Source organism: Orcinus orca, chromosome 8 (genome assembly GCF_937001465.1).
Source record: "Orcinus orca chromosome 8, mOrcOrc1.1, whole genome shotgun sequence".
In the NCBI taxonomy this organism is placed as follows: domain Eukaryota; kingdom Metazoa; phylum Chordata; class Mammalia; order Artiodactyla; family Delphinidae; genus Orcinus; species Orcinus orca.
Window position 1 is genome coordinate 7941667 of NC_064566.1, and position 10763 is coordinate 7952429.

At 56.1% G+C, this 10763-nt stretch overlaps 1 protein-coding gene across 4 annotated transcripts; it reads left to right on the forward strand.

Annotated features, from left to right (window-relative positions):
* The first annotated feature begins 166 nt into the window (after positions 1-166).
* BAD (BCL2 associated agonist of cell death) lies at positions 167-10716 on the forward strand. Of its 4 annotated transcripts, none has more exons than XM_004264290.4 (4): positions 167-266; positions 547-741; positions 9448-9641; positions 10211-10716. In XM_004264290.4, the coding sequence occupies exons 2-4, from the start codon at positions 555-557 to the stop codon at positions 10334-10336; spliced, it is 507 nt and encodes a 168-aa protein (XP_004264338.1). In that variant the 5' UTR covers positions 167-266; positions 547-554; the 3' UTR covers positions 10337-10716. The 4 variants fall into 4 exon arrangements, with proteins under 4 accessions (XP_004264338.1, XP_033271455.1, XP_033271424.1 ...); XM_033415564.2 differs by having other exon boundaries at positions 211-313; XM_033415533.2 differs by having other exon boundaries at positions 214-368.
* Positions 10717-10763: the final 47 nt, after the last annotated feature.

Consider the following 10763-nt stretch of genomic DNA (forward strand, 5'->3'; position numbering starts at 1 on the left):
GAACCCCTCATCTGCTCCCACACACGCCCAAGGCATAAGGAAGTCGGGAGCTGAGCATCCGGAGACGTAGAAGGTACCCAGGAGGAAGGTGGTGGGCGGGGCCCGGGCCGTTAGTAGCCCCGCCTGCTGGCCAGTTAGTGACATTTCGAGAGCTGATTGGGCCGTGTCGGTGACAGTTCCCGTTGCCCAGGCAACTAGGGCCGGGCTCCCTCGGTGCTAGAGGGACGCGGCGGGCCCGGGTCAGGGGCCTCGAGATCGGGCTTGGGGTGAGACCTGTGTGCCGTCACCACGGGCGGGTCTGGCCGAGGCCTGGGTAGGGGCCTGGGGCTGCCGTACCGCCCCAGGGCTCTGAGAGATTTAGATCCTGGGTGGGTAGGTTGAGCTTCCTGCTGTGCCAGACTCAACGGACAGATGGGGGCCTGGGAGGCAGGGTGGACCTGGGGTTCTGAGGTGGGAGAGGGAGCCAGGGATGCCTGCGCCCCCCCCCACCGCCGGCCCCCGTTAGCCCCAGCTGTGCCCTAACCACCTACCATCTTACCCCCGCAGCCCAGAGCATGTTCCAGATCCCAGAGTTTGAGCAGAGTGAGCAGGAAGACTCCAGCCCTGCAGATAGGGGCCTGGGCCCCAGCCCCACAGGGGACAGGCCCCCAGGTCCCAGCAAGCACCAGCAAACGGCCCCAGGCCTCCTGGGGGAAGCTGGTCACCAGCAGGGGCAGCCAGCCAGCAGCAGCCACCATGGAGGTAGGCACCCCTGCCCCGAAAACAACCACCTGGCCTCCAGCCCAGTAGCTCCCTGCACCCCAGCCACATCCACACTCACTGCGTGGCTTTGAGCAAGTCCCTAACCTCTCTGCACCTCAGCTTCCTCCTCGGTAAAACAGAGCAATTAGTCACCACCAACGTAGTGCTGTGGGGATGATTAGGAATACCTAAGAAGCAATTATAGAGCTGGTGCTTGGTAAGTGGTCAAAGTACGCAGCTCTTAGCTTAGGGCCAGGACAGAATCACTGAGAGGCAACTTAGGTCACACTTGCTTGGCATTTCCTTGGGGCTAGAAGACTTGGTGGTGCCCTGCCCCAGGCTAGCACTTTCCCTGAGATCCCGGGATCCAGCCTTCCAGCCCCAGCTATGTTCTTTCCAGCCCTGTGGCTCACACGCGGGTTGTCCTTGCCAGTTGCCAGGGCCAGGTGACCCCAAGAGGCAGACAGCCCTACCAGGCAGCGGGTCTGTGTGGGGCTGGGGAAGCATCGGCTGTCCTCCACATCTACTGAGGGGGACCCAGCGCTGAGATGGAAGGATGGGCCCTGGAGGGCAGTGGCCATTTCTCAGTAGTCCCCACCTCCCCAGTGGCCAGCACAAGCCTTGGCACCTGGAACAACCACAGAGATCTTCTGAAAACAAAACTCATGTCCCTCACCTGTGGAAGCCGAATTGACGCCCTGCCATTTTCAGGAGCAGGAAGGCTTATTAAGACCCCCTCCCCAGGGAATTCCCTGGCAGTCCATTGGTTAGGACTCAGTGCTGTCACTACCTAGGACCCGGGTTCAATCCTTGGTCAGGGAACTAGGATCCTGCAAGCCATGCGGCGCAGCCAAAAAAAAAAGAAACAAACAAACAAAAAGGTTGGTATTCAGTTATTAGTCAGGGATATAATCTCTAATACAAAACAAAACAAAAAACCCTCCCTACCCCACTGTCTGTCACACTGAACTCCGCAGGTTTTCTTTAACTTCCAGATTTTTTTTTTTTTTTTTTTTTTTTGCGGTACGCGGGCCTCTCACTGTTGTGGCCTCTCCCGTTGCGGAGCACAGGCTCCGGACGCGCAGGCTCAGCGGCCATGGCTCACGGGCCCAGCCGCTCCGCGGCATGTGGGATCTTCCCGGACCGGGGCACGAACCCGCGTCCCCTGCGTCGGCAGGCGGACTCCCAACCGCTGCGCCACCAGGGAAGCCCGACTTCCAGATTTTTGCATTTGCTGTTTTTCTGCTTGAAACAGCTTTCTGCCCCCGCCCCCCACCCGGCTGCCCCTTCCCATCTTCTGTGTCAAGTGCTGAATGTATGTTCCAGCTGCCAGGGGTTCATCAGTGACCAGAAGAGAGAAACCCTTGCCCTTGTGGTTGCCCACATTCTAGTAGGTGGAGGGAGACAAACCATAAACAAAGAAACAAAGCAGTGAGTGATATAATGCGTTAGAAGATGATGCACTACATGACACACTCTTGACTTTCTCATTGGAATCCAGAGTACTGGGGGGCCGGGGGAGTGATTTTAACCGAGGTGGTCAGGGTGGGCCTTGGTAAGAAGCAACATTTCAGCAAAGGCTAGAATCACTGAGGGGTGAGCCAGGCAGAGGTCTCTGGGAAGACAGATGCAGGCAGAGACCTGCAGGCGGAGGGAAGGGCACATGCAAAGGCCCTGAGGTCAGGACACAGTTCAGGCCAGTGAGGGGAGGGAGGTTGGAGACTCATCAAGAGTTAAGGGAGGGCTTCCCTGGTGGTGCAGTGGTTGAGAATCCGCCTGCCAGTGCAGGGGACACGGGTTCGAGCCCTGGTCTGGGAAGATCCCACATGCCGCAGAGCAACTGGGCCCATGAGCCACAACTACTGAGCCTGCGCATCTGGAGCCTGTGCTCCGCAATGGGAGAGGCCCGTGCACCGCGATGAAGAGTGGCCCCCGCTTGCCGCAACTAGAGAAAGCCCTCGCACAGAAACGAAGACCCAACACAGCCAAAAATAAATAAATAAATTTATTAAAAAAAAAAGAGTTAAGGGAGGGGGAGGGGCCAATGGACAGGGCCTTGAAGGCCAAGGTAAGGACTCTGGCTTTCACTTTGAGTGAAAACCTAGAGGGCTTTGATCTGATTTGGACCTCGAGAGAATCACCAGGGCCCCTGTGTTGAGCCGGGTCTGCATTGGGCAGAGGCAGGGGCGGTGCCACAGGGGAGGATGGTGATCTGTGCCAGGCTGGTGGTGGTGGAAGTGGTAAGCAGCTGGACTCTGGGTTTCTCTTGAAGGTACAGCTGGCAGGATTTGCTGGCAGACAGTTGTGGGGTATGAGGCACAGAGAAGATGGCTGCAAGGGATCTGGCCTGGGCACCTGGAAGGATGGAGTCGCTCTTAACTGAGATGGAACTGAGACGGCGTGGGGTGAGATCAGGAGCCCTGTTTGGGCCAGAGCAGGTTAGAGGTGCCTTTTGGGCATGCAGGTGGAGACTTCTAGTAGGGATAGATACCTGTAGAAGTTGGCAGTCGCTGATGTAGTGTTCTGTGGGCCCTGGGAACCAGTGTAGACAGGGGAGGAGCTGGACTGAGCCTGGGGATCCAGTCTGCAGAGGGCAGCAGGAGAGGAGGAGTCAGCACTGGGGTCTGAGAAGAAGGGAGCGGTCTGGTAAGGAAAGGGCGAGCTGAACCCGTGAGGCTCCTTCCAGGGCTGCTGGAGGAGGACTGCGAGTAGAGCACTGGACTCGACACAGGGCCAGTGCAGCTTGGGTGGCAAGTGGGGAGGGATGATAGGAAGAGGGTTGGAGGTAGAAAGGGGAGCCCACCCCCTCTCGGCAGCTGAGCTCTGGCAAAGAGGAACAGAGGAGCGGGTGGCAGCTGAAGGCCCAAGGAGAGTCAAGGAAGGGTTGTTTTATTATGTCTTTTATGATAGAAAGGGAAATGAAAAGAGCATTTGGTGGTGGGGGGCCCATGCTGCGTGGCTTGTGGGATCTTAGTTCCCCAACCAGGGATGGAACCCATGCCCCCTGCAGTGGAAGCATGGAGTCTTAACCACTGGACCACCAGGGAATTCCCAAAAGAGCATGTTTGTAAGCTGATGGAGTAATCCAGGAGCGAGGAAAATACTGGAGGATGCAGAAGAGAAGGGAAGCTTGCTGGAGAGGTGTCCCTGAGTAGGAGAGAGCAGTCTGATGTGCAGGGGAGGGGCGGCTCAGCTAAGAGCGGTGGAGGGCAGGGGGAGATACCTCATGGGAACTAGTAGAAGTCTCTCTCATGGGTGCTTCCATTTTCTTGGTAAAAGGAAGCCAGGTCTTGAGCCAGGAGTGAGGGTTGGGAGAGGGATGGGGGCTGATGGGGAGAGAGGAGCAGGTTTGAAGTGGTTGTCTTGGCCTAGAGGATGGAGTGTGGAAGGTGTGCTGGGCAACATCTAGGGTGCCACTGGGTCTCGTGACCGTGAATTTGAACTGAGGTGGCACGGCTGTGCTTTTCTCCAGCCCCACTGGCCAGTCGGCTGCCTGTGGGAACTGGCAGGGAGTTGGCCTTAACCAGACCTGTGCTGGTCTCAGCCCAGTGAGAGAGGTGGCTGGGGGCTTAGCTCGTGTGCAGTGTAAGCTGGCCAAGTGTGAGGAGTCCCAGCATCATTAGAGTTGGGGTGCCAAGGCAGGGAGCTGGGAAGGACCACTTCGGTGCCATGAATGAATGAAGACACGAGCGGCTAAGGGAGTGGCTGAGGAGAGAACGGCAGGGAGCTCCAGTAATCTCCTGCACCCACAAGGGGCCCACCCTGTGGGCGGTGGGTGCTTGAGGCCCGGAGTGGGGAGGGTGGCACAGCCCAAGAAACTAGATTTGTGGAGGAGGGAGTGAGAATGGTCTGAAGCAGCAATAAGCCAAGGGGATGCCTATCCCAGCACCAGGTCCAGCCATGAGGAGGCCTGCAGGGGAGAAAATAGCCACCATGTAAGAGGACTGCACTGGATTCCTTAAACTTTTCTTTTTTAATTAATTAATTTTTGGCAGCATTGAGTCTGTTGCTGCGCGCAGGCTTTCTCTAGTTGCAGCGAGCGGGGGCTACTCTTCGTTGCGGTGCGCAGGCTTCTCATTGCAGTGGCTTCTTCTCTTATTGTGAAGCACGGGCTCTAGGCGTGGGATTCAGTAGTTGTGGTTCGTGGGCTCAGTAGTTGTGGCTCACGGGATCTAGAGCGCAGGTTCAGTAGTTGTGGCTCATGGGCTTAGTTGCTCCGCGGCATGTGGGATCTTCCCTGACCAGGGCTCGAACCTGTGTCCCCTGCATTGGCAGGTGGATTCTTAACCACTGCGCCACCAGGGATGCCCATCCTTAAACTTTGGACTTAGTTTTCGATGTCTAAAAAGCAAGTGATTTTTCCATAAAAGATCCGCAAGTGCCAGCGAACTGCCAGAGCCACAGGGCCACTGCCCCCTCCAGATGGGCAGGGTCCTGTCACTCTTCATAATCCCTGCCCCCACACCCCTGCTGTAGTGGACGGCATGTGTCCCCAGGGCGGGCCTGTGGCCACCTTGTGTGCTGTGACAGCTCCATTGCATAGCCTGGTGCCTGGGGCGGCTGGTGCGTGGATGATGGAGAGCGGAGGAAGGACATGCAGTGGGAGAAGCAGCCCAGGGCCGGGCCCTGGGCCGGATTGCAGGGGTCAAGCTCAGCTCTCCCCTCTACTGGTAGCTCGAGCTTGAGCAGGTTACTTAACTCACTCTGCCTCAGTTTTCTTTGTTTTTCCTTTTTAAAAAATTGAAGTGTGGGCTTCCCTGGTGGCGCAGTGGTTGAGAGTCCGCCTGCCGATGCAGGGGACACGGGTTCGTACTTCACCATAGTAAGTGAAGTCAGAGAAAGAAAATATCACATGATATCACTTATATGTGAAACTAAAAAAAATGATACAAATGAACTTACTTACAAAACAGAAATAGACTCACAGACATAGAAAACAAACTTACGGTTACCAAAGGGGAAAGGAGGTGGGAAGGGATAAATTAGGATTTGGGGATATTTTTTTCTTTTTGGCCGTACCACGCTCAGCTTGTGGGATCTTAGTTCCCCGATCAGGGATTAATAACCTATAATGGAAAAGAATCTGAACAGGAATATATATATGTATATGTATATGTATGTATAACTGAATCACTTTGCTGTATACCTGAAACTAACACATCATTGTAAATCGACTACACTTCAATTTTTTCTTTTTTTTTTTTGTGGTACGCGGGCCTCTCACTGTTGTCTCTCCCGTTGCGGAGCACAGGCTCCGGACGCGCAGGCTCAGCGGCCATGGCTCACGGGCCCAGCCGCTCCGCGGCATGTGGGATCTTCCCGGACCAGGGCTCGAACCCATGTCCCCTGCATTGGCAGGCGGATTCTTAATCACTGTGCCACCGGGGAAGTCCCAAAGAAGAATAATATTTTATTTCAGTGTCCCAAATACAATTTTGGTGGAATACAGCAATGCACAGCCATGTATATATTGTTTCTGGCTTCTTTCAAGCTATGACTGCAATGTTGAGTAGTTGTGACAGAGACTGTGTAGCCTGCAATGCCCAAAATATTTACTATGTGGCCCTTTACAGAAAACATTTGCCAGCCTCTGCTTTAGTGTTTTCTGATTTCCTCAGCTCTGAGCAAGGTGGGGGTATGTTCTCTACAGGACGGTAAGGGGCTTTTGTACCCCAAACGGCTTTGGGGACACAAGAAGCCTTGGCCAAGACACGACCGGCAGCGCACCTGCTCAGGGAGGAGTGCCACGCTGCTCTCCTGCTGGGGGCGAGCAGTAAGTGAACCACCCACGTGTGGTAGAGCAGGATCCAAACCCAGCCCTGCCTGATGGCAAAGCCTCACTGCCTCAAACTGTCTGGAACATCACTGTTTTAATGAAGTGTGCAAGGATGCTCACAGAAGCATGAACATGGATGTGTCCAGCCCCATGCACATACCCAGAAGCCCAATGGGTAAAGAACTTAAAGCCTGGTGGTGGGCCTCGGGGCACCTCCAGCCCTAGGCCCCTCCCAATTCCCCACCCCAGCCCCAGGCAGGCTCTCTGGAAGGATGGTGTGAGTGGGCAGGCCTGGGTACCCACCCATGCTCACAACCAGACAGGAGCCACGCCCATCTCTCACCCTTACCTTCCCCAAACTGGGAGAGGCCACCTCTGCCGTGCCCCGGGGCATGTAGGGGTAAGAGCTGATTGAAGGTTGGATGCATAGGGTGGGAGGGGCATATCCACTCCCCCCTGGGAGTTCACAGAAAATCCCTCAGATTTTTTTCTAGTAAACAGAAGGACACTTAAATGTTCAGTTTACACTCAGGAGTGTCATTTTGACAATGGCTGGCTTGGCGTTGCTAAATCCACGGCTTTGGTAAAAATCCGCACTCCTTAGGGTAGGCGGCTGGTAGAGCTGGCACTTACAGAAGGACCAGGGGTGCCTTCCCAGACCTGAGGCCCCAAGGTGGCCCGTGGTGCTGCTGGGGGGAGCCGGGGGCATGAGAGTTAAGCACACAGGCACAGGAGCCAGACTGGTTGGGTTGGAATCCCAGCTCTGCCATCTACTAGCTGTGTGACCTTGGGCATGTTACTTACCCTCTCTGTGCCTTAGTTTTCTCCTCTGTAAAATGGGGACAGGGAGTAACCTCCTTCATAGGATGTGATGAGGACGTAAGGAATTGATACACACGAAGCACACTTCCAACCTGACACAGCGAGTGCTCTTCTGCTTGCTCTGATTCCTAGGCGAGGGTGCAGTGCCCACCTGCCAATCACTCATCTTCTGACCCTTGGGCCTTGCATCTGTCAAGTGTGGAGGTGTGTGTATTCTTAGTGCTGGTAAAGGAAAATAATAGCTGATGGTTCCTGAGCATTTAAGTGACCGGGCAGGGTGTACCAGCTGTGCGACCCTGGGCAAGTTCCTAACCTCTCTGTGCTTCTACTTCCTCATGTGTGAAATAGGGAGAACTTGGCCTCTGCTTCACTGGGAAGCTGGGAGCCTGCAGGACATGAAAAATGCAGAATTGGGTGCTCTCCCTGTGTCATTTGTTCTCGTGGAGGTCCTGGGGTCTGGGGTCCATTTCACAGAGGACTACACTGAGGCCCCAAGGGATTAAAGAAAAGGCCCCAGGTCACAAAGCAGGAAGGTGGTGGTGGGGACCCCGGCCCTGCTGCCCACGCCTCACGGAACTGGTCAGCGCTCTGCAGATGGGCCTATTCTCATCAGGGGTCTTGCTGCTCTCAGCTCCTTAGCCCCCACCCCCAATCCCAGCTGCTGATTTAGCTGCCCGTTCCCCACTGCCAACTCACTCCTCAAAGGCTTTATGGTCTCCCTACCTACCTGACCTCAGGCTTTGGTGACGCCCAGGAGCTCCAACCACCCGCTTAGCCTAGGCCTTTCTGGATCCAGCCCCCTCTTCCCTTTTTGGCTTTCTCAGCCATGTGTCTGGAGATGGGACCCTTGGAGGCCCAGCAGCCCTGGAGCTGACCCACAGGCCTTTTGGGAGGGGATGAGACAGTTACCCCTGGTTTCAAGACCTGGTCTACATCTTAGTTTCTCCAAAACGCCTCCCTGTGGACGCTGGCCCCCTGCACTTCTTCCATGCCTGTCTTTCACTCTATACTTAGTTCTGGATTTTGCTCCTGGGAGTGTTCTAGGTCTTTGCTGGACTGCGTATGGGGGTGGGGTTGGCAGGAGTTCGGGAGATGGCACACAGTACATACGTCGGTCAAACTCAGGACACACCTCTTTGCATAATGATCCACCACGCCCTTTCAGCTTACAAAGCACTTTCCAGCTCTTTATGTGACCCTTATGCAGTCACTGGTAGTAAGGACTACATTTATCCCCACAGGGAGGTGAGGGCACAGGTGCAGGGAGTTGAAGGGCAGCTGGACAAGGGAAGAAGTGTAGCTCAATGGATAATCACTGGACTCTGGATTCCAACAAACCTCTAGGGACTTCTAGCCTCAGAGCTTCACAGCTGTGGGACCCTGCGCAACTCTTAACCTCTCTTAAGCCTCTGTCTTCTCATCTGCAAAGTGGAAGCAATGTTAGTACTCACCTCCCAGGATGGTTAGGAGGATAATGAAGTAATGCCCAGGGCCTACTAGCACACAGCAAGTGCTCCCTAAGTATTACCTAAAGTCAACAGACCTTTCTGGACAATTTCTCCAAAGTGGGTGCTGTGAGAGGTACAGACACGCTGCTGACAGGCTCTTGTTCTCTGGGGGCCCAAGGTCTCCTGTAGGCCACAGCAGTGAAACAAATGGACCCCAGCAGGTCAGCTGCAGGTCGCCTGGCTCGGGCGACCTCCTCATCCAGGGGACTGGTTTCCTCTGCGGGGGAATGGGGCTGAGGAAAGAGCTACCGGCCCAGGGGGTTGCTGGGAAGCCCCAGCATCACGCACTCGCAGCTCTAACTACTAGTTCTTATGCCCTTATTTTGTGCCAGGCACAGAGGAAAGTCATTTTATACACTAAGGGCCTGGCCCATTATTGGGGCTCAATTAAGATTTGTGGGATTAGTGAGAAGTTAATTCGAATCTTCACAAAAGCCCCATGAGTTTCCCTTAGGAGGGAACTGGGGCTCTGAGAGGTAGAGTGATGTGCACGCAAAGACCACAGCGGGCCGACGGAGCTAATGCTGAGGGCTTCGGCAGAGCTGGGGCCACAGAGGAGTTGAGATTCACGTCGTCCCCACCCCCTGACCTTCTCTGCAGGCACTGGGGCTGTGGAGACCCGGAGTCGCCACAGCTTCTACTCCGCGGGGACGGAGGATGAAGAAGGGACGGAGGAGGAGGAGCCCAGCCCCTTCCGGGGCCGCTCGAGCTCGGCGCCCCCCAACCTCTGGGCTGCACAGCGATATGGCCGCGAGCTCCGGAGGATGAGCGACGAGTTCCACGGCTCCTTCAAGGTGAGCTCCGGCCGGGGCGCACAAGGCACCGTAGTCCCGGAGCATGCCGGGACCTATACTCCCGGGGCTCCTCCCACTGGGCTGTCCCATTCGAGTCCCACTGCATGTCGGGATTTGCGGTCTCGGGACTCCTCCCTCCAGCCTGTCCTTTCCCGAGTCCCAGGGCATTTCGGGGTCTATAACCCAGACCCCGCTCCAGAAGGCCCAGGCTCCTGGGTTCCCCAAATCCTTTGAGCGCGGGGCATGCTGGCATCTGTGCTCCTGACCGACCTCTTTCGGATATCCGGGTTCCTGAACCTCAATTTCGGAACCCCTTCTTTAATTTTCGAATTACGGTCCCATCTTCCAGGTGCCAGATCTCCAGCTCTGGCGCTTACAGGGTCCTAGGCATCCTCTCTTCCCGCCCCCGGCATGGAGGGTCTGGGATCTCGGTACAGGGCCTGCTGGCACTATTGTCTTTATCTCCCCCGTGATCTCACTTGGCGGTGGGATTCCGGAAGCGGAGGGGCCAGGCTCGAGGTGCCAGGATAAGCTAATTCACATAACCCTTTCCTCCTCCCACCCCGAAGGGACTTCCTCGCCCGAACAGCGCGGGCACAGCGGCGCAGATGCGACAAAGCCCCAGCTGGACGCGCTTCCTTCAGTCCTGGTGGAACCGGAACTTGGGGAGAGGAGGCCCCGCCCCCTCCCAGTGACCTTCTGTCCCACATCCCGAATCTCCGAACCGCTGCTGGCGGCCATCTTGGGAGTGGGCGGAAGTCTTTTCTGCAGGCCTTATGCAAAAGGAGGCTGTTTCGTCCCTTTCAGAAGGAGGCGGTCTGATCCAGAGCCCAATTCCCTTCCGGTGTGTGCGAGGACCGCGGAGGGGCTCGGCCCCCGTCGGAAGTCTTGAAGTTTTTCCGCCCTTAGGTGCTGGAAATGGCCCTGTGACCCCGCCCCCGGCACTGGGCTGCCACAGTCGCCTTCGCCAGTTGCGAGCCGGAATTAACCCTAACTTCGCCAGAACCCTTTCTCCGCGGTAACGCTGCGGGCCGATGCTCGCTAGAAATGTGGTAATAAAGTCCGCGTCTGTGCCGTGGAGTCTCCTATGTCCGTCGCTTGGGGCTTCGCGGGCAGGGGGAG

Coding starts and splice junctions, on each gene's coding strand:
- BAD (XM_004264290.4), top strand. CDS start 555: ATGTTCCAGATCCCAGAGTTTGAGCAGAGTGAGCAGGAAGACTCCAGC. Junction 742..9,447: donor CAGCAGCAGCCACCATGGAG/GTAGGCACCCCT, acceptor CCTTCTCTGCAG/GCACTGGGGCTGTGGAGACC. Junction 9,642..10,210: donor AGTTCCACGGCTCCTTCAAG/GTGAGCTCCGGC, acceptor CCCACCCCGAAG/GGACTTCCTCGCCCGAACAG.